Source organism: Falco cherrug, chromosome 2, assembly GCF_023634085.1.
Source record: "Falco cherrug isolate bFalChe1 chromosome 2, bFalChe1.pri, whole genome shotgun sequence".
NCBI classification, from domain to species: Eukaryota; Metazoa; Chordata; class Aves; order Falconiformes; family Falconidae; genus Falco; species Falco cherrug.
The window spans coordinates 75,590,159-75,612,851 of record NC_073698.1 but is presented as its reverse complement, the minus strand read 5'-3'; the positions used below and the strand labels follow the sequence as shown (position 1 = coordinate 75,612,851).

General features: G+C 38.0%; 2 protein-coding genes across 9 annotated transcripts in view; one reads left to right on the top strand and one right to left on the bottom strand.

Moving 5' to 3' along the window:
* Nucleotides 1-221, bottom strand: part of ITSN1 (intersectin 1) — a 136,610-nt gene extending 136,389 nt beyond the window's left edge. Inside the window, exon 1 of the mRNA XM_055702617.1 lies at nucleotides 126-221. The gene's annotated coding sequence lies outside the window, so the exon portion shown is untranslated. The remainder of the gene's footprint in view (nucleotides 1-125) is intronic.
* On the top strand, nucleotides 205-22,394 carry CRYZL1 (crystallin zeta like 1). 8 transcript variants are annotated; one of them, XM_055702624.1, is made up of 15 exons: nucleotides 205-267; nucleotides 1,240-1,317; nucleotides 1,667-1,738; nucleotides 4,620-4,697; nucleotides 5,208-5,281; nucleotides 5,917-5,963; nucleotides 9,963-10,031; nucleotides 12,036-12,169; nucleotides 12,985-13,096; nucleotides 16,844-16,867; nucleotides 17,991-18,089; nucleotides 18,852-18,973; nucleotides 19,434-19,539; nucleotides 21,234-21,279; nucleotides 21,965-22,394. In XM_055702624.1, exons 3-15 carry the CDS (start codon nucleotides 1,673-1,675, stop codon nucleotides 22,062-22,064), a joined length of 1,077 nt encoding a protein of 358 aa, XP_055558599.1. In that variant the 5' UTR covers nucleotides 205-267; nucleotides 1,240-1,317; nucleotides 1,667-1,672; the 3' UTR covers nucleotides 22,065-22,394. The 8 variants fall into 8 exon arrangements, with proteins under 8 accessions (XP_055558599.1, XP_055558604.1, XP_055558606.1 ...); XM_055702629.1 differs by lacking the exon at nucleotides 205-267 and adding an exon at nucleotides 507-580 and having other exon boundaries at nucleotides 16,847-16,867; XM_055702631.1 differs by lacking the exon at nucleotides 205-267 and adding an exon at nucleotides 507-580 and having other exon boundaries at nucleotides 19,434-19,542; nucleotides 21,233-21,279.
* Nucleotides 22,395-22,693: the final 299 nt, after the last annotated feature.

The following is a 22,693-nucleotide window of genomic DNA, read 5'->3' as shown; positions in this document are numbered from 1 at the left end:
GGAGCGCCGCAGAGACCCGGCCTCCCCCGGCCAGCCCGGGCGCCGCCGAGCCCGCTCTCGCACCGAGGCGGTCAGCGCGCACGGAGCGGGGCCGCGGGGAGGGGGCGGCCGGGCTCCCTCCTCACCTCCAGCGGGACGCGCCTGCGAGGGGCGGGCGGGTGGCCCCTTTATTGTGCATAAGGGTAACTCAAGGCGGTGTCTCTTCCTTCCCTCACCCCACCGACCCCCCAACCCCCATCGATGTCTCGGCTGCCGGCCCCGCTCTCGGTAGGTCAAACAGGGCGGCAGCTGCCAGGCGCTGCGTCCCTGACGCTGTAGTCCGCCCAGCGGCGCCGCCGCGCAGCCTGCTGGGCCGCGTAGTCTAACACGCTGCCGGGGGCGCCTGCTCCCGCCTCCTCACGTGTACCGAGCGGCAGCCGCCCTAGCCAATCCCGCTCCGCTTTCCTTCTGAGTGGCGGCCTCGGTGGCCAATCACGAGCTCAAGCGGGGCCGCTCTGGACGTCCGAGCTAGGAGTGCGGCGTGGGGGCGGTGCCCGCCCTGTCTGCAGGGCGCTGAGGTGGGAGCGCGGCGGAAGTAACGGTTTGTCATGGCAACTGCCGGTTGCGGCGTGGCGGCGCTGCGTGGGGGTCGCCGGTGCGTCGTCTCGGCTCCGGGGGGCTCTTCCTGCTGGCGGCCCTGAGGCGAAGGAGGCTGGATGTCTCGGGTGGGGTCGGAGCCCCTCAGTTTGGCGTCGTCTCCGCGCAGGTTCCTCCGCGCCTGGCCCTCGGCAGGCACTGAGGAGCTGCTGCGGCGCCGCCGTGTCACGGTGCGGAGGCAGAGGCGGGCGCTGTGAGGCACTGGCTTCTCCTCCCGCGCCGAGCTGCTCTCCGGTGTAATAAACCACCGGAATAATAGCAGTGGGGTGGCGGTGGCACTAACGGAAGCGGGCGCTGGTTGGCAGCTGCCCTCGGGGAACGGGCGGGTGCTGGGGCCGGGGCGCGCCGAGTGCCGGCCGGGGCGGCCGGTACCTGCGGGGCTGCCCGGGGTGGCGCCGGGGCCCGGCCCCGGCTGCGGCTGCTCCACCCGTCTGAAGGGGCGGAGTGCCTCAGGGCGGCCCCTTCAACCCCGGGTGGCCCCTGAGGTGTTAGTGCCGGCTGCGAGAAACAATGGCTGCATGGGTTTCTGCCTCCCTGCTCTGTGCTTTTCTTTTTCCTGCGACTTGGAAAGACCTCTTTTCTTATTTCTGTTCTCTCCAAAAGGCTCTTGTTTGTTGATGACAACATACACCAAGTTGTGAGAGGAGACCAAAAACCCAAGTGGTGATTTTTAGTGAAGTGGTATGTAAGGTTCCTATATCGCCCTTTGCGCTGCCTTTCTTTGAGCTAGTCAAATTGTGTGCCTTCCAGCCTGGGTGGCAAGCAACCCATTTACTGCATTGGGCCACCAACTGGTAAATCCTGCGTATCATTCATTGCCTTTTGCTGTACATCCTCAGTCCCTAGGATTTGCTATGTTATGGTCAACAATACTGATGTAACCTTTGCAGGTAGCACCATATCTTGCCTTTTCTGTTGATCTGGTTTAGAACTTATGTGTTGGAAGGACTTGTAGGCCCTGTGTTGTTTGCAAATGTTTGCTCTATACATACTGCATGTGTTACAGTTTGATTGCTGTGTCTTTTTCCAGATCACTATGAAGGCCTTGTATTGTCAGCAGAATTCACCTGGAGAGGAAATGACATTTGTCTTCCAGGAAAGAGTGAGTTCTGATTGTAATAGCACTGTTAGTCATTTAGTGGGAAAAGAGTGTTGGCTGAATTCCACAAGATAACTGAAACACCTAACTGTTCTGTAGACTTGAAAAAGAACTGGTGTAATCCTTGCACATACAGGCAGGTAAATGAAAGTAGGGGAGGTGTATTTTACCATCATCATGCAGCACTTGGCAAGACCGGTACTAGATTTCCCTGTGCTGTTTTGGTGTCCATATTTTAAAAACAAGTTTTGCAGGCATAGCAAATGAAACCTGGCTTCATATAGATAAAATCTCCTGGTTGGCTTTCCTGGTCACAGAAAAAGTAGAAATGTAGCTTAAGAAATTTATCGTTTGGAGTACTCCTACTGTTATTTTCTTTCCTCTTACATGTTCTTTGCTCTTAGCGAGGACTGAGATCACAGTGCAACATTTTTTTCAGAGGCACTAATAAGTCTCTAGCTACCTATTTTCCTACAGTTTAAAGGAACAACAAGATGACAACTATTTTTCTGTCAAATTTAGCTGAAACTATTGTGCTAAAGAGTCTTTGTCAGTTTGATCTAAACATTAATTGGATAAGTGTGTACACATGAGTTCGTGGCATAAAGCAGGCTATCAGTGACTATACATCGATGCAGTATGGGTGTCTGAACAGTAGATGCAAACCTGTATTCTTAAATCTTTTATAAGTACAAAATAAATTACTATCAATACCTATATATACCTGTGTAATATAGATACCTGGATATACCTATGCATATTACCTATGTAATATAGATACATAAATATACCTATGAGTCACTTATCAAAATGAAACAATATAGTGCTAGTGAGAATCAATCTTGCTTGAGCAGCTGCAAAATCCCAGTAGCGAAGCACATCTATTGAACCGCCTGAAGAGAAGGATGCAAAGACATGGGTGATTTTGATACAACCAAGGTGCATATTCATGGAGCAGTCTTAGATCTACTTAAACTGATTGTGAAATTGTGCTTTTGCTGAAAAGGTTTGTTCACCTTTCAGTGGCACATTTTTGTTCTCTTCGTTGTAATGGTTTTGGGAGTCATGCAGCTATTAGGTGAGATGGATCAGCTTATTTATCCAGGTGAAAACTAGTAATTTCTTGCAGGTTGGTTCACATCATTGTGATGACTCCAGGAGTGCTAGCTCCAACACAAAGGAGAGGATGGGAATGTGTAGATGTTGGCAACAAGTAAGCCAGGCAGTTGTGGTACAGTCTTAGGTAAGGTAAAGCCAATCTTGAAACTGCACTCCTGTGCATAGACTTGCCTATTTAAATCTCTTTAGACAGAAACTAAAGGTGTTAGTTACACTGCAGGTGTCAGTGTAATGACCAGCACTATGGAATCCTCATCTTAAATAGAAATAAATATTGAAAAAACTGAGGGAAAAGAAAGCCAGTTGGCTGAGGAGACCTTAATAGAACAGAAGGTGAATAACGAAAAGTCAGCAGCTTAGATGAAGAATTTCCATAGCAAACCTTCCTTATATGATGCTTGGTCAATTCCTAACAATGACATATTTTAACTGTGAAGGCAGGAACCAGTTAATAGCACAAACATTTCATTGTCTCTTTTTGTTCTTAAGACTTGTATTCTTTTATAAAGAAAAGCAATTTTATTATGTGTATTGTAGCAGTACTTAGGTTCATTGAGCTATGCGTACCAAAAGGATAGTTCTAAAAGACAATATAATCTTAAACTGACATAAATTATGTAAGTTCCTTAGATTCTAACTTTTTTTTTTTTAAACCAGAGATGTGGTATTTGTATAGTTCAACAGTTTAATGGCTCTTCTGTTTTGTGGAACAAAGAGCCAGAACCCACTTTGGTTTGTTTGAGGAGCAGGAGGTCAGTCTAACTGGCAAAATGCCTTGCAGTTTTAAAGGAACAGCATGTATTTAACTCAGCTGGGGTGAGAAAAAGTTCAGCTTAATATTCCTTGGACGGAGGTTACTGTTCATGTTGCTAAGCCTAGGAGAAAAGTAACAACTGTTTCTTGGGAAGAGTTTAAAAAAAAAATCAAAGAAAGCTTACATTCTTACGAATCTTAACTTCAGAAGTAGAAACAAAGTGCTGTTATGACTCTCTGATAGGTGTTTCACTTACAGTTCCAATAGACGTCTACACTGCAGACTACAGTATAACATGGAAATACATTTTTGCCTCCAGTACCTGAGGGAGCTCTTCAAGAGCTGTGTAACGTCAGCAGTCCAGCACTCAATTTGGCTAATTAGATACTTTAAAGTAGCAGTACTCAACTACTTCATTTCAGATATCAATCCCAAAACCAAAAGTTGAAATAGTAAGGGGAAGCTTCATTAGCAGAACACTATGGTATGTGAGGTAGCCATACTTTGTAGGAGTTAACACCAATTCTTATCTGTGCTGTTTCTTTGACATCTGGACTACTTGATTATTTACCTCAGTAAGTTTGTCAGTACAGTATGTCTGACATTTATGTCAAAATTCTCTTAATATTCTCTGTCATCCTTGCAATATAGTTTTAATATTGAAGATCTGTTAGACAGACATTAGGGATAATTACATACTAAAGTTGTTTCAAATAAAGGTGTGATATTTAAGTTGCAGAAAAAAAAACAACAGAAAAATAACGTCAGTGTCTGTTGAGGTTTAGTAAGGTCTAGCAGTCGGTTTGTAATAGTAACATACATGCACTCAGAATGGTGTTGTAAATCCATTGGAGTATCAGTTCCCTTTTCATTGAAAAAAAAATTTTTGTTCTGACTACAACACAATCTAAAACAAAGACTCTGTGGAAAAGTGCTTTCAAGAGTTTGAGGGGATCCTACTAGCACATTCATGTTGCATTATATAATGTAACATCTGCACATTTGTCCTAGGAAGACCTTCCTCCTACGAGAGACAATGATGTGAAAGTACAAGTTAGAGCCTGTGCACTGAGCTGGATAGATACAAAGGTATTTGCTTATTGTTTTTATAAAACCTACAGGTGTTTACAGTTTTTGTTGAAGATCTAAGCCAGGGCATTGGCACAATTCCATTTATGCCATCTGAGGATATAGCTTTACTGCTGAGAAAGAGGGCACAGGATTGATGTGGTATTCTTGCATATCTCTTTAAATAAAAAGCACCTGTAATTCAGTTCCTAACTTACAGAGAAGGATCAGTTGTCATTTGTGAATTTTCTTACAGTAAATCCCTTTTATCTTCCTTTGCATACTGACTTGAAGTCACAGTTTGGCTTGCCTGTTACTAACTCTATTTTTTTATATGCTTCTAAATTTAAATAGGGAAAATCAGTGCAAAGGTTTTAATATTAAATAAGGAACATGTGTACTTTTTTTCCCTGGGTAACATTTTGGTAATGGCCCAACTTTCTTACTGTGAATATCAAACACTGTAAGATGATAATAAATATGCAAATTTTGAACCTTAGTAAGAATGTTGTAACCATTATTTTTGTTTAGCTTCTGTCAGAAATTAAACTGGAGAAGGAGCTTCTACCTGTTGGTCGAGAAATTTCTGGAGTTGTATTGGAAGGTAAGTTAATGTAATTGTCTTGTGAGGGTATGAAGCAAGAATCAAGGTCTAGTAATCCAGAACAAATAAATACTCTTTGTATGCTACACCTTTAATAGTAGGAACTATTTGCTTTCTTAATGAGGCTTCCCCAAGTCAGTAAAATGCTGAAATGAAAGTAAAAAAAGGAACTGGACTGTAATTGCTGCATATCTGTTCAGAGTTTAAAAAAAAATTAAAAATGCATGGCAGCTTTCTAAATAAAATATACTGAGATCTTAAGATATTACCTGCATCCTGCACATGCTATAACCATTTTTAATTTATTTGTAAAAATCATTTGTTGGAATAGTAAAGACAAAATAACACTCAGGAATCTCGGCAATGATTCACTGGCATCTGCACCTTTGATGTGTAGTTTAAAGCCTGGATCTTTCAAACACACATACATGTGTGTACTTGCATGTAAGTGGTTGTGGATGGGATGCCAGAGTTTAGTGAATCAAACATTTGGGTTTGGTATGTGCACATTTAATAGGAAAAAACTTTTTTTTTCAGTAGCAGGGTATATTTTTAGGTTTGTGAGCTAGTAATAAACAGTGCTTTCAAATTTAAAGACTTATCTTCATAACTTCTCCTTTTTATATATTCTTCATGAGTTGGAAGAAAGGTGACCTTCTTTCAGCCGGGTGATGAAGTGGTGGGTAAGTTAATACTTGTTTGCCTTATCAACTAGCACAATTAGCAATATCTTTATAATGAATGGCTGAAGTTATAATCATCGCTAAAGCTACAGTTTGACATATATTTTCAAAGATTCAATTAGTGTCACATGAATAAACTCTTACAAATGAGAGTTCTATTCTAGAAGTGTTTTCGTAAGGAAGCTTTTTGGTATAAGAGTGGAAGTTCAGGTCCCCAGCTAATGTAATCTGTCATATTCCTTATTCATTCACCAAATCCTTATGAATATATCCCTGGGTCCAATTAGCCATTGGAGTGAGTGTTCTAAAGGCAACCATCTGAGTACATACACAATTATTTGTATTTATAACATATCTTAATGTAATTGATAAGTATCTTTTGATTTCTGTGGATGATACAAAATCTAGGCTTACTTCCTGCCTTCTTGAGGATGATATAAAAATATGTTTTTAACTGCTAGTGATGAATCTCTTCTTCAAGCATACTGAAGACTGTTTAGTTTCTTTTAAGTCATCTCAATTCCTGTTTGAGTAAAGAACTCAAGTGTCCTAAATTTAAACATGCAAGTAGATTCACCAGTTCTGCTTGATTTTCTGAGTTGCCAAAAGCAACGCATGTACTCAGGTGTTTTGCTAAATACAAGGCCACATTGAAAAAGAAACAGTTTCAAGCTGCTAGTTTTCCAGAATCTTAATTTTTACTGCACATTAGAGTTCTTGAAAGGGAACTTGTTTCCCCCCTAACTTAACTGCAGGGAGTCTGTGCTTTGTGATTCTGCTATGACATTATTGTCAGAGAAACCCATCAGAAGGGCAAGTGGTAATCACTGTTTGTTTGTAAAACAGACTTTCAGGTCAAAAATCACATGGAAAGTGTTTGGGGGTTTTCTTTTCGTGGTAAAACTTGGGCAGACCTTTCATATCATTAGCTTAAATCTAATGGAATGTGTGGATTATTGTTATTTATTCACCACAGAAGGTGTAGTCCTTAAGTTGGGAATTAATATTCTATTTTATGGGGTACAGAAGTGGCCTTGCTTTGTTATATAAAGTAGAACAGTTACGGCCAGGCATTTCCTGATCTTGCATATGAATTAACTTCAAACTATGAATAGTATCATTACTGTGAACAGTATTGCTCATTTCATTAAATATCTTACTGACATATGCTGCATCTGTTGAATATTTTAAAATAGTATTTGTGTTTCAATCCTTCTGTTGTAGCTGAAGGAATACAGTTTCGGGAAGTAGTTAGGGCAAAAAAAAACGCTTTGAAAATATGTCATGAAAATATGAAAAGACCTGAGAAATCAAAGTTACATTCTAAGTGGCTGTTGGAGGGTTGGATTTTTTTGTGCATTAGGACTTCATTCCATTCTTGTTAGTTCAAATACAGAATAAGTAGTTTGAGTCAGCTGAGCTTCCTCAGAGTAAATCTGACATTAAGGGAACGGAATCTCTACTTCAGTCATAAAGACACAGATGCATTTTGTTTGAGACTTACGTTGTCTGTGGTTTTTTATTCTTGAATACTGATGTTTGCAAATGCAGGTACAGAAAAGTCAGAATTACATGTATGGAAGTAGGAAGATGAAGAAAACAGCATTAAATATTTTTAGCCCTAAAAGAAAGAAACCGCACTTCTTTAAATACTGAAATCTCATAGCATTCCCTTTCAAACAGCTGTTCAATCTTATGTGTCCAATATGGATGCTATAAAGACAGAAGATAGGAGTGAAATATTTCTATTATGCTAAATCTTTCCTAACAAGCACGCTTCCCAGTTACTATTGCTGTAAGTTTATCCACAGTTAATTAATGAGTGGATTTAAAAAGAAAATGAACTATTGCCAAATTATTTGGTTACTTGTGTGCTTAATAACATCAAACTGTCACAAAATGTACTGTATCTCAAGTTATAGTCAGTTTTACTTGTTGCTCTCAGAATCTTTTAGCAATCAATTATGCCATGTTCCTCATTAAAGTAAGTGCAGGGAAAAATATTCTGAGAGTTCACTTGGCCACAAATACTTTGAGACATGAACCTAAATATAAACATACCTGCTTAGATTTAGGTGGTTAGCTAATTCGCATGTCAGTTCTTCCACATGTCCTGTTACTGAATACGTAAATAGTCCAGTGCTTTCCTGGATTTGATTATGTGGAGTATATCTGGCAAGTACGATGAAAAATCTGATTTTGTACTTCTGTCAAATACTTGATGTGTGTAGCATGTATAAAATAAAAGTCTATACTTCATGCTGCGGCTTCCGTAAACGTTATGAGGTATACTAAGAGGCATGGTTCTTTAAGATGCCATGTCTTTCCCTTAGTATAAGGACCATGGTTTTGTGAATGGTTTAGAGACCCTGAAATCAGTGGGAGTTGGCAGCAATGTACAATGACTCCTTGGAGCCTGTCTGGAGTGTTAAGAGATAAAGTGACTTGTTTCTGAACTTTTATGTCTGTCAGGAAAAGGAATGTCTTCATGTATTACTCATTCTGTGTTTTCGTTTTTATATAGTAAGGTGTTAGAATGCAGACTGGTTTAGGTGCCAAGGCTATTTTAGTTTACTATAAGGAAATTTTTCTTAACATTTGAAATACAGTAGTGTATTAATCATAAAAATCTGAATGGTGTTTTAGGACAGAAGAGGTGTTTCTTAGGGATATTCTTTCATACATGCTTGTATTTTGTATGCTAAGTTAAAGGGTTAGGGCAGGGGTCCTCAAACTTTTTAAACGGGGCCAGCGTGTGGATTAAGTGGCAGGCGGTCATCTGCGGCTGCTTAGTTTCCTCCCCCCCAACCCCCGGGGGGAGGGAGGTGGAGTGGGGAGGTTCTGTAAATACCGGGGGCCGGATTGAGGACCCTGAGGGGCTGTATCCGGCCCGCCGGCCATAGTTTGAGGACCCCTGGGTTAGGGCATGACTTAAGTTATGGAAGTAAGAGAGAATTAGTAGTGAGTAAGATAGTAAGAAAGTGTGTTCTGTTCTGAGATTCTTGCCCTTCTTACGTTATTTCATAATTGCACAATAGCTGCTGTAAATAGCTGCTTTAGAATTTTTACTGTTATACTATAGATAAACCCTTGAGAGGTCTGCAGATGTATAAAAGCACTGTAGGATAACCATTTTTTTATAGAAACTATGGAAGACTGGAAATAACAGCTAAATTTCCTGAGGATTTTAAGCCAAAGCCTTTGCTTTGGTCTAAATGGAGTATAAGATTTGGATGGGAGAAGAAAGAAAATGCTGTTTTACTGAGGATAGAGGGTACATATAGTCAGAAGATTGATCAAATACCAGAACCTGCTGTTCATGAATCTCATTCTTTGGCCAGTGGAGGAAATAAGCACTGTTATGAACAGGATGGATTTCTTCTTTTTATTTCTGCCTGTTCTGTTCACTTTCTCTGTTTCCCATGGGTGGGGCTTTTTTCCCTTCGATTCTTCTCTATTCCAACTTTTTAAAAACTTACACCCACACATTCTTCCTTGTTCTTCCTCTTCTTCTTTCTGTCCCTTTATTGCTGCCTTTACTAACAACACATGTACAGGCATCAGGATGGAAGAGTAGGAGTTATCTGCAGCACAGCTTGGTCTGTGTCCGTCTGCAATATGGTAGCTCAATTTTATTCTTTGTTAATCATGGCCCAGAGTAGAAACAGGAGCACTCATCAGAGGGAGAGCAGTGTGAAATGAGTTCAGACACGACCTGACAAAAATTAAGCATGCCAGTAGCAAAAAACACTCAGTAGTGTCCCCATTCTTTCTTTCCCCCAACCCCAAAATGCTGTTTGGAGCACCTTTGGAACTATCTTGTGCACTGTGCCCATGGAGATTACAGGCTGTTACCTTGCCAAGTTTTCTTAATTTGTCATAAACCTGAGAAGAGGGCAACTGAACCACAGACCAAGTGGGAATAGCCATTTCATTAGGAGCTTGTTTGTAGCATATGCTTCTTTGAAATTAAAGTCTATGCTCAATTGTTTTTTTCAGGAATTTTGCCCCTGGATTCTGAAGAGTCAGGTCTTTGTGAAGTTATTCTAGTTCATGAGCATTATTTGGGTACGTAGTTCATATATTTTACTAATTTTTGTATTTACTATATCTTCAGACTTCAGCTTTTCTAATAGGCAGCTAATTAACTTGGACCTCTGGGCAAACTTGTTCTTTATAGCTTGTTCTGAAAATATATATATATATACACACATATATATTCAGACATTCTGTTTACTTAACCTGTTCATAGAAGCTTTGAATACTGTGTACTCTCAAGGGCTTTTTCTTTGCTGTTACTGTTTAATGGGTTATGTTTTGCCTGCACCACACAACCACCACCACCCCCTTCCGTTGTTGTTGCTTCATTGTCTTTCTACTTTTTCCTCATTTCATCTCTCACAAAACTAAATGAGGAAAAAGGCAACTTTTTCCTCATTTTGACTCAATCCAGGAGCATCAGTTGTGACCAGACTAACAGATGGGATAAAATTAGCAGACTAGAAGCTGGAGAAAAGAACTTTCAGGGTATGAGAATCAGGGAAAACCTGGCATTGAAACATTCTTTTCAATTGGGAGTTTCCAGTTTGCCCTTTCTGGCCATAGAGTGCTTTAATATGTAGAATACTACATTTTGGAATCTCTGTGCCTCTCCCAGTAGTTCATTGTGTTACTTGGAGTAAACTACTCTTTTGCTCAAATGAAACTCATTTGTATTGTGTTTCTGTGACTGTCCATGAATTCAGCCTGTGTAGTTATGAGGTGACTGCTTCAGATTTGTTTATACCAAAACTGAATATCTAATTCTATTGCATAAAATATGATAAAATATCCTCTCCGTGTATTTTTAATATATATGAGAAGTAAACGAGTATTATTTATATTGACTTGTTTGAAGGTGAAATCTTCCTGACAGTTTTTGCAAACTAAGTCATGGACTCATGGAGAAAGAAAAAATAAGGCTTATTCTTTCTAACACTTACAAGTACAAATCAAGCAAAATGAAATCTAGAGGTCTCTGCTGCCTTATCACTAGTTACAGTAACTATAGGCAGTAAATATCTCTGACTTTATATTACCTGCAGTAGCTTACTTCGTACTAAGTAGTATGAAGTGGCACACAAAGTGATGACCCCTAGAATTCATTTGCAGCACACTGATAAATGATTGCATTGCTTATGTTGTTTTATAGCTTCCCTGATTCAAGCTAAACTGCCAATTCTTATGCTTAAAGGGACAGACCAAACTTTTCCAGTCTTTCCTTTCTAGTGTGCCTCAAGAGGATTGCGCTTACTTACTGTGGTTCTGTGCTAGACTTTCAGCTGGGCTGTGATGATTTTCTAGCTTAATATCAAGGTCTATGCTAAATCATGTAAATGGCTTACATTAAAAATGGTGTTTGAGCTTCTGATTTCTAGTTAACAGAATACTTCATTAACATTACCTCCCTTTTAAGCCCATGAATCAAATGGGAAAACAAGTGTCTTCTATGTAGAGACAACAGAAAACGGATGACAAATAATGTTATCTTGATCTTTATCTCTCTTAAAATGTTGTATAACCTTCTGAAGCTGTTCATACCAATGGATTATGAAGTAGAAGATTCTAATTTATAGAGAAAGAGAATAAGCAACTCATGGGTTGGAACCCACGTTGTGTGTTCTTGTCAGAATTATCTTGGTGAAAAGGAGAAGAGCTCTTCAGATCTTTTCTGTCAGGAGGTTATGGTAGGGAGTGTGTGTCTCTTTTTTTATACTTTTATACAGTTTAAATACTGTATTTGTATTTGAACTTGCTCACAAGAATGGTGCAGAAGTAAACTGATTATTCTTGCAATAATTGCTTTTTCCATTTTGACTCTATGTAGCTGACCTAACACTGCCATGAGCCACAACATTGGAGTATTGCCTGTGTGAACTAGATTATAATTACACCTGTAGACTATTTGATTTGTATAATTTTCTTTCGTTTTAGAAATTGGTGAAGTCTAAAAAATAGTGAAATGTCAGGGGCTTGCTGCTATTTTTTCCCCATCTGTTTTGTTTGTTTATTTGTTTTTTCCCCTAAACTTAGTTCGTAAACCAGAAAAAGTTTGTTGGGTTGAAGCAGCCGGGACTGTTCGTGATGGTGTCCGAGCATACACAGCTTTACACTACCTTTCCCAAGTCTCTCCTGGAAAAACTGTCCTTGTAATGGATGGAGCAAGTGTAGGTAACAACTGTGCAGTAATAATTTCAGAACAGAAAGATTACCTCTGCCATAAATAACTGTCTTATCACCAGAACAATTGGATTTCTTACAACATGCTACACTTAAGTCTTGTATTTTATTCCTGGCAGCACCCTTATGCTTATATGGATTAATAGGAAGGGCCCTCCCACGTAAGATACTGAGCCAAGAATACAGTCCTTTACATGTTGTGCGGGTAGTGGAGAGAGGTGATTCTTTTCTGGTGTTTTACATTGACATAGTTCTACCTTAAGCCCTCAGGTATAACTGGAGGAAAGTGCCTTGATTTTCTTATTCCTTTCCCACCACTGCTTTTTAACTTCTCTTAGATATAAATAATTTCATTTGCATTACTGCAGTCTTTATTGCTAATGAAGATGTGGAGCTTGCCCTAGCCAAGATTCGTTAATGTAAATGTGGCTGGGGCTTTTTCCTTGGTAGCACTTCTTCCTTCAACAAGCAAGCCCCCAAGCTCCAAGTTACAATTGCAGTTATGGTGCTTGCATTATTGAAAGTAGAATCTGAGCTCTTTTGTTGAAAAGGAGAACTAGTTAATTACTAAAAGTTTGTTCAGAGCTTCCCAGTTAATGAAAAGACTTTTTTTGGCTTTACTTAGAGCAGAAGCAGATCTGTGAATATCCAAATCCTTGGTTCAGATGTGTTTTGTTGAAGGACTAAGTTTATTTCTGGATACTCTCCTGAGTTCTCCTGAATGTCCCTTGCAATATAATCTTTCTTAATTGGCATCACGTTGTTGCTGTAAATAAATTCATCTACCTTTTTTCCTCTGCAGCCTTTTGGTACAATAGCTATTCAATTAGCACAACATAGAGGAGCTAAAGTAATCTCTACTGCATACAGTCTTGAAGATAAGCAATACCTGGAGAGGCTTAGACCTCCTGTGGGTAAGTTACATTCTTCAGTGCTAAAGTTTACACTAAGGAGTGTCTCAAAATATTTTTTTTTCTTTTTAGAGATGTATTTCAGTAGCTGAAAACTGAAATACAAATCTGTAAATAGTCTAAATAGTTTTAAAACTTGCTCTGTACTCCATAGGTATTTAATTTCTGGTTTAGGTGTATTTAATGGCATTTTTATTCTTCATTTAAATTGTTGCAATTTAATTGACTGTCTCTTGGTACTTTCCAATAGTGCTTGAGTACTGGCTTTTGGCCCAACTACTCAAGATGTCTCTTCATTTTATAAAACTGTTGCTTGTGAACAAGAAAGCATTACTAAATCACCAATATATCACAGTATGTGATCTAGGTACCTGAGAAAGAGTTCAGGTGTAATCACATACTTGAGATAACAGTATTCATCAGACTCAAATTAGTTCTAATAGTATTTTGTCAAGCTGTGTGGCAGCCCAGTTTCAAGTACTGTCATAACTAGCTGGATGTCCAAATGCTCTTCATTTTTCTATTTCCTAAATGAGCTTTGCATTAGACTTAATACTTGCATTTATCTATGACTTCTTCCATCTCTTTGATACTTAAGTCTTTGGGGATTTTTCCCTGGAAGTAACAATGCTGTTTGGACTGTGGCAAAGTACTCTATGTTGAAGCTACTAGCATCTTTCCCAATCAAACATTTTCTTATTTCAGTGTTGCAAAGTGGAGGAAAGTAGAATATTTCTTTATTATTTTAAAATAAAGGATGGCATTGCAAAGTCCTGTTTTATTGCAGTCTGTGAACTTTGCTGTACAGTGAACAAAAGGATAAAACCAGTGTCTGATATTTCCTCCTCAAAATGCAAAGACTGTCACAGTATAATCATCAAGTTTATTTTTCAGTGTGTTATTTTTTTATTGTCATTCAAAGAAGTATATGTAAGAGTAGCTGGGTCTCTTGTAAGACTGCCTTTGTGGGAGAAATAATTGTGTAGTCGTTATCACATCTACATATATTACAGTCATATCAGCCAAAATATATATGCATTAAGATGAGATCTGATTAAAAAGATAATGTCAAAGTTAACTGTCTGTGACTCTGACTCCTTTCTCCTTTGTTATTTTGCATAGTAATATTGTTAGCAATCTTGGCTTTCCAAATTGAGAACTAGAGCAGTTTTCAAATCTCTCTTGATCTTGGTGACTCACTAAAACCAGGCATTGCTGATATGCAGGTGCACATAGTATTGTCCTTGTGTTCTCCCGGCTGACTCAAGAATAGTAAACTAGCAGAGGGATGAAATAAGCCAGAGAGCTGCTCTTTAGACACAGAGAGAACAGAGTTCTTGTGAATTTTGATTCCTTTCTGGCTCCCAAGAACAGAACTGGCAGTGGAAGCACAGAGACAACACAGTGTGCATGTGCATTCTGGGGCTGCACGTTCACACACATCTGCAGTGCTGGGGAGTGATTCACTTCCAGCCTACCAAGTGAGTATTTAGCTCTTCAGTAGTGGCTTTGCAGTGCTGATAATGCAGCAGGAAGTGGAGTGTCGTGCAGAGAGGTTATTACACAAGAGCAGGGAGAAAGGCGTTTCTTCTGCTGCCTGAACTTAATGATCTTCAACAGGGAACTGCAAAGTGTTGTGTTGGGAACGTAATCATTACTTCTAAGACGTGGCAGGCTTATTTCTCTAGATTTTTATATTGTCTCCACAAAAAAAGCTGGTTTTCTGTTTTCTTATTTCAAAAGTCTTTGTTTAGCGTATAAGTAGACATTACAGACATAAGAACATAAAGCATTTTTGTGAATGCGGCTGATGCGTAGAGATTTGTTATGCCAGCTGTTACAGGGTGAAGGGAGTAAATACAAAAGACCTAAAACTTCACTTTGTAATGTTTTATGGGTATATTTTGCAAAGGATATGAAAACTTAACTATTAGCTAAGAAAGGACTTTGCAATTAATGTTATTCCTGTCAGCACATATGCCAAGGAACCCAAAGTCATATTTATATTTACTTTTTGGTGCTGTTTTGAAGTTATATGAATGTTAATACAAATAAATGCACTAAGTAAACCAAGTGTAGTTAGCTATATCTAAGCTGGTTTCTAATGTCTATGGGTGTAGGTTTTTTCAATTTTGTACTTGTTTAGTGGGTTTTGTTTAGTTTTTTTATCAGTTGTCACTGAGCAGCAATTTGTGTTATCAGTGTATGGCATAACTAGCTGCTTCATAAAATAGCTGAAATAGCCATCTCTTGCACTGAAAAGGCCATTGCTTATATGGGGGGGGAAAATTTAATTGCAACCTCAAATAAAGAGCTATCACCTGGGTACAGCACTAAAAAGAGAAAACAGGGTTAAAACAAAAAGCCACTGATTTTGCATTTTCGGGTTTTTCATTGTTGTTGGGAAGTTGTGGGATTTTTTTGGTTGTTTTGTGTTTTGTTGTGTTTTGGTTTTTAATAAATATGATTCCAGTGCCTGAAGTAGAAGTTCTTGTTAATGTTTAAGGATTCATATTCAGACCAACAGCATGGGGTCTTTGCATATCTTCAGTAATCTCTGGAGTAAATATAATAATAATATGAAGGAGGGGATTATAACAAATTTTGAAATTTTAATGCCCACATTTCAAACTAGAGACAGACTATTATATAAACAATGGGATGAGTTTCTGTTAGAGAACAGAAGAAAAAAATAGATATATTTCTCCCGTTCTCTAGATTACCTCATTTTTTTTTGTTTGAGGTTTTCTGGGGTTTGGGGTTTTGGGTTTTTTTTGGTTTTTTGGTTTCTTGTGGGTTTTTTATTCTTCAAAACCAATGCAGAGCTTTCAGTGGATACATTGCTGGTAAGAACTCATCAGTGATCTCATGGCTTTTGAGCATATTCAATAAACCAAATAGCAGATCTTTTGTATGACAGTTTTTAAAATTTTGTAGCTGAATTTACTGCGTAAGAGTAAACTCTGGTAGCTGTGGAAATACTGGTATTTCTACTTCTCACCAAGAGTGAAAGGAGAGAGAAACCGAAGCCTTTTTGCCGATCAGAATAATGTTACTTTAGAAGTTGTGCAAGTCACAGAAGAAGAAACTGAACTAATTTACAAATGTTTTGTGAGAAATTTTGAATAAATGACAAAGGGTTATATAAAATTATAATTTGATGCTCTGCCTTTTCCACAGTGGAGAGAAATTGTTACAGGAATTTGCTAGGAAAGAAAGTGAAGAGGATTTTTAAGAGTACTGTAATAACTATTGTATTAAGTAGCAAAACTGGAAATGTTTGCTAAAGAGAAGATAGTCAAACTGATTATACTGTTGCCTTTCTTTTTGATAGTCAGGCTTTGAGTCTATTAAATCAGGATTATTCTCAAAAAGTAAAACTATTTGCAGAAATTTTATACCATGTCAAATTGCCCTCTTAAGAAAAACCTTTTAACTTTTTGACTGAAGAAACTAATAAGAAAAGGATATTATGGGATTTTATTTGCATATAGGGAATATGACTATCATTATTAATTTAATGTGACATCTCTATTAAATTGCAACCGTGTGTGTTCTCTTTAGCCAGATAATTTGACTTCAGTGAAAAAATTAAATGGTTGACCTAGGAATCTGAATGCATCTTGTGATTTGATTGGAAGGAAAAAAAAAAAAAAAAACAACCCCAAAGCATTAACTGAGTATTTCTTCTTAATGACCATTTTCTTGCAATTTTTCTTCTCTCCTTCTTTCCCTGCGATTGAACTCAAGAAGGTATACGGCAGCCTTTAGTGGGTAAGTACACATTGCAAATTTGAGTTTAATCTGTTATGCTTTGGAAATATGACTTCAGATTTATTTGACATTATTTCAGTTACCGTTTTGTTGAGAAGTCTTTGGCCTCTTTAGTTTCTAAATGTTTATTCTACCTCGTAATTATGAAACAAAGCTAAAACCCGTAGCTACTACTTCCCTGCCCTAGTTATTCCTGAGTCTGTGATTTATCTTTATAACCATCTATAAATATATCATCACAGATACAAGAAGAAAATGTATTAGTGACTTCAGAACTATTTCAAGAACAGATGTAAATACTTCTGTCTAACTATTTAATGATGCAGAGAGCCATTTAGAGGTTAAAAACATCATGTAGAAAGTAATACAAGTTTATCTGGGCTGTGGATTAATAACAAGGTTACTAAGCATTCTTTTAAAGAAAAAAATGGATTTGACTTGCTGGAATCATAAGAAAATTCAAGTCAGTGCCTCATAATTCACTGAATTTGTGTTTTTACATGTTAACTTCTGACTTGCACTGGGAGACAGAGCTCCATGTCAGGGAGAATAGGTTTTTGTTTCCCTCGATGTGGAACTAAGAGAAAGGCTCTGCAAGGGACTGGAAGGAAGTGGTTATTTCTATGTCAAGTAAGGGAAGAAAGCTATGCTTGGAAAACTCTCCCAATACATGACTGCTATGGTTATTTGATTGGTAATTGCAAAGTAGGGAGATGTGAAATAATGTGTCTTCTTATGTTTTGGCCACTCTTTTTTTGCTTCAGTAACATGGCTAGTCACTCCAGAACTTGCTAGTTTTGAAGGTGCTTTCGGAAAAGTAGAATAGTAAAGAATGAACTTTACAGAAGGATTTCTAATCCTTACAGTGGCATAGTTTATCCTTTTTGGCCTACACAGACTTGTCAGTTTTAGTTCTGCATCAGTATAAAGTTCATACATATTTTTTGGTGTTGATCTTGCACTGCATTGGAAAATTAAAAAAACCCTGACTATTGGCTAGGTTTTTTGACTTAGCTGCAAACTTGCTTATGTAATACTTCCAGAAACGAGAAACTCTCTGTTCAGTTCTGCATCTAAGCTCTACATTTGTATTGTGGTTAACCAAATGTACTGCTCTTTCTAGCTCGGGTGATAGATGTGTCAAATGGGAAGATAGATGTGGCAGAAAGCTGCTTGGAAGAAACTGGGGGCCTGGGAGTGGATATTGTTTTAGATGCTGGAGGTATGTAATTGGAAGAAAATCTGGTCTTCAGAGCACCATTGGGGGGGGGAGTTTATTATTATTTCTAGGTAATATAGGTGAAGGATCATCACCTCAAAAGATAACATTTAGTTGCTTGTTCGCATGCAATTTTATGTATCTATCTGTTCAATAGATCTCCTCAAGGAAGATCTTTTTAAGATCTCCTCATGTCACCCTCTAGTGGAAGCATCTAATACTGTTAGTCATCTGCTAAATTTATCTGAAATTTTCCTGTTTAAAACTGAAAAGAAACAATGTGTTTGAAGAGTAGAGCTGTGACATCAATGTTACATCAATTACGGTACCTTATTTTAATATAAAAATTATGCCGTAATAGCCAGTACTATCAACCTGTATTCTCAAACAATCATAATAGTCGTAAACTCTGAAGTTACTATTTTTAGCTGAAGTAACTGAGGAACTTCTTAAAGTTCTGCTGAATTAAAAGAAATATATATTGAATTTCCTAAATCTTCTACTTGAAGATTTACTTGAAGATCTACTTTCCTAAATCTTCTCATGTGACCAACAGCAAAATTTAGTTGTAGTGCTGTTCCAAACAGCCACCTTTCGTTGTGTGTATTCATATGCATACATTGCAACTTGTTTGTATCTGAAGACATAGGACTGTGAAGAATCCCAAGATAATGTGGGTTTCAGTACAGGAAGAGATGGATTTTTCATTCTGAATAGAGTTTTCTTCTGAGCTCAAATTAAATTTCTTCTCCCTGCTTCCCCCAGTGAAATTATATAGTGCTGAAGATGAATCAACTTCAAAATCACAGTTTCTGCCTCATAAGCATGATATCATTACCCTTCTTGGTGTTGGGGGACACTGGATAACAACAGAAAAAAATCTTCAGGTAAAGATCTTGTGTGAGTAAGGTTAGTTTGCACCACCGTATATTTATGGATGTGTCTGTGAGCTTCTGCTGTGGCCAAATGGTTCCTCACTGTTAAACAGTATCAGTTTTAAATAAAAAATTTCACATCCAGAAAATGGGAAGTATACAGCATTAATACTAAATGTTTTTATTTTCCTTTTGGACAGTTTTGGGGCTCTCTTCTCTGAGATGATAGTAAGTTATGTTAATAGCCTGGCTGTACTGCCAAATTTTAAAGGACCTATTTTGTCTAGCTTGGGGTATTAACCTGTTTGACAAGACAGAAAAATACTTAAAGCTGTAAATATTACAAGTTCGCTAAGTTTTAATGGACAGGAGATGGTTTTTTGTTTGTTTTAACCATCTATATAAAATAACCATTAAACCTTTATTTTTGGGTAGGAAAATGTAAATAACATTTTTCTTCTATTTGTTTAAGCTGGATCCTCCAGATAGCCGTTCCTTGTTTCTTAAAGGAGCCACAGTCTCCTTTCTGAATGATGAGATATGGAACTTGTCCAATATACAGCAAGGGAAGTATCTCTATATCCTTTCGATGGACATTTTGAATACTGACAGCTAATGTATGGAAATGCAACTGAGAAACCAACTAATAAAATTGTTCTTTTCTACTCAGTTATGTAACCACAGGCTCAAAGGTCAGCATGGTTAAGCATACAGCATAACTAAAATGTAACATGCACTCATGTTTTATTTAAGCTAGTCTCCACATGCCTTCTAAATACATGTCTACATACTTCGTTAAAAGCAGTGCTGAAACAGAAAAAACACATTCTGGAGAAAATGCAGTGTTTTGGTTCAAGACTGAACCAATTAATTGAAGATTTAATTCTTCTAAGTTTTTATATTATGCATTTGACGTCTGGGGAATTATTTTTTGTTCTTTTGGGCAGTAGATGGATCATCTGTAAATCTTAATGCTATTGGTTTAACCATAAAAGTTACAATATTTTGGCTTCATAACCTCTTCATCATTTGCAATGTTACATACATAAAATTTATTGAGCAAATATGTGGGTGTGGGAAGAGGAATGCCTCCTTCATTATTTGCATTACCTACATTTGGTCTTAGCAGCTAGACTCTGAGCTTTGTACTAGTGTGACAGTTTTCCGTGGACCACTTCAGGTAATGGAAGGTTTGTCTGTTTATGGCTTTAAGGACTCTCCCTGTTCTCTACTGCACTGCAGATCGAGATCTGCTGAATCACTTTTGCAGTTTAACAGAACAGCAGAGGCAGGTGAGGATTAAGTCATTATACTTGTGAAACGACTAACTGTGCTGCCAGGAAGTCCTCCCCTCCTCCACTGAACTGCAAAGTAGATTAGGCAAGGTCAGGAATACTAAGGAAATATTTATGGGATGCAGGTTATCATGAATCATTGTATAGTTTGGTATTTTGGTTGAATGCTTACTGAGTAGTTGTCCACATAAAAAGTAAGCTGACTAAACAAGTAAGATTCTTCTGTTGTCTCCTGGGGTATCTCTAATAACAACAGCATGTTTTAGCACAACAGGCTTTAAAGTTGAAAGGAAAAATCTGGTTTGATTTGTTTTTGTTTTTTTTTTAATCTGTATATCTTGTGAAATTCTTGAGCATATGGCATTAATATCATCTGAAGAAATCACAAGGGTGACCACTTTCAAAATTAATTGAGCTTCAAATATTAACCAGATTGCTCTTAAAATGAAGGAATGTTATTTTTTAGGTTTCATGTAAAGAGACTAAATACAGCCTCATCTGTTGCATTGACATGAATGCTAGTCAGTAACGCAAAGATCCTTTACAGATGCACAGTAGTGCTCCAAGAATTTACAGTCTCAGCTGTATTCCCAACTTTGTTTTGATTTTTACTTGAGATGTCTGTCTGAATGGTAGGGATAGTTAACTGGTACTGAAGTCTGTCATCATCATTCTGTACAAAAAATACAATTACCATTCTCACTGATTAATGTTGTACTAGTGTGGGCTGCACTTGTTGATCTTAACCCTTTTGCCTTATTTTTCTAAATTCCATTTTTCATATTTCATTTCTACTTACTGATGCAGGAAAGGACATTTTTGATATATATAAAAGTGCATAAATCTGATCTAAAGATTGAAATTAAGGTTAATTTTCATTTTGCATAATGTATCAGTACAGGGCTATTGCCAGCAAACGTGATTATAGAAGGATTTATCTGTAAATACATTGTTACCTTGACAATCCTTTTAGATACCCATCTTAGAAGATGTCATGGAGAAATTATCAAGTAGCATTTTCAGGTGAGAGATGTGATTATTATTGTTTTTTAATTATTATTGTTTATTTACATTTCTAATGTTGAATGAAAAAAATTATTGCGAGCACTGTGCTACAAATTTCTATTGGGATGCTTAGGAAAAGATGTTTCACAGTTTCTGTGGAACTGTTTATGGTTTATTTCTGGTTTTAATATAGCAGGCTAAGCACAAGGAAATTTGCTAACTCCACGATTATGCTGTATGTCAAAATTTAATAGAGGCAGCACATTCTTTTCTTGGTGGAGGAAGAGCATATATCTGGCTGCTCAGCAGTGTATCTGAGAAACGGTGTTGGCTGTAAAAGATGGTACTGTCTAATACTCCGCTAAGAGTGACAGCTTCACTAGATACGAAGATTCCCATAATAATGTGGGAATGGAAGATCCTTTCTCTAATGCAGGATAGCTGTACTGCTGTTGAGCAAAAACCTCACCATCTGGGTGGTTTTTTCCTCCCATAAGAAGGGGATCTTTTAATTAACTTCTGTTTCCTGTTTGCTGTAGGGCTCTTCCCTTGTTCTGTGAACGAAGCAAAGCTGTAGAAGTTTTATTCTGTTTAAAGAGTAAAGTTTACATACTGAAAGTAAAGTCTATAGCAGTAGTCCTGCAATATTTCTGTTTATCTGAGCATGCTCACCAGATGCTTCTGACATACTGTTCCATTTTAGGCCTCAACTGGATGAACCGATCCCATTGTATGAAGCCAAGGTTTCTATGGAAATAGTTCAGAAGAATCAAGCAAGAAAAAGACAAGTCATCCAGTTCTGACACAAAATTTTCTGATTTCTAAGCCTGTGGAAGACAAAGAAACGTAATGTATTTGAAAACTAAATTAGTGTACATTTTCAAATAGTTCTGTAACCAGAATTTAAAGATCTTTGTACCTCAACACAAATGGTTTCTGAAGCTCCGGTGACTTCAGGGTTGGGGTTTTTTTGATCCACTTGAGCAGAATGTTCCCATCAGCAACTTCTAAAGAAGCAGTCTTGACTTAGAAATTTTGTCTGCCCTGCCTCAATTACAAATGTCAGTAGCATCTACAGGCAAACTCAGTTGCTGTTGTTTTTCAACTGTAAGAAATTAAAGGAAAAAAAATAATTTTCTGGTGTTTTTTATTAGTCCTCCCTTCTCCAGCCCCCCTACCAATAGTCACCTTTACCTTTTTGTTTTTGACTGCATTGAAACTGAGTGCTCTCTGCCATACTCTTAAAGTATTTAATCCACATTTTAAATTGTTATTTAATTGAAAGACAGGCGAAACCATCAGAATTGGCAAGGATGCTAGAGGGGAAGGATAAGGTACTGACTGTAGGAGTTCTGCCCCCAAGCTGATTTTCTTCATTTTAGCAACCAGGCAGTAAACCTAGTAAATCTAGAGTCCATAAGCCAATACGATC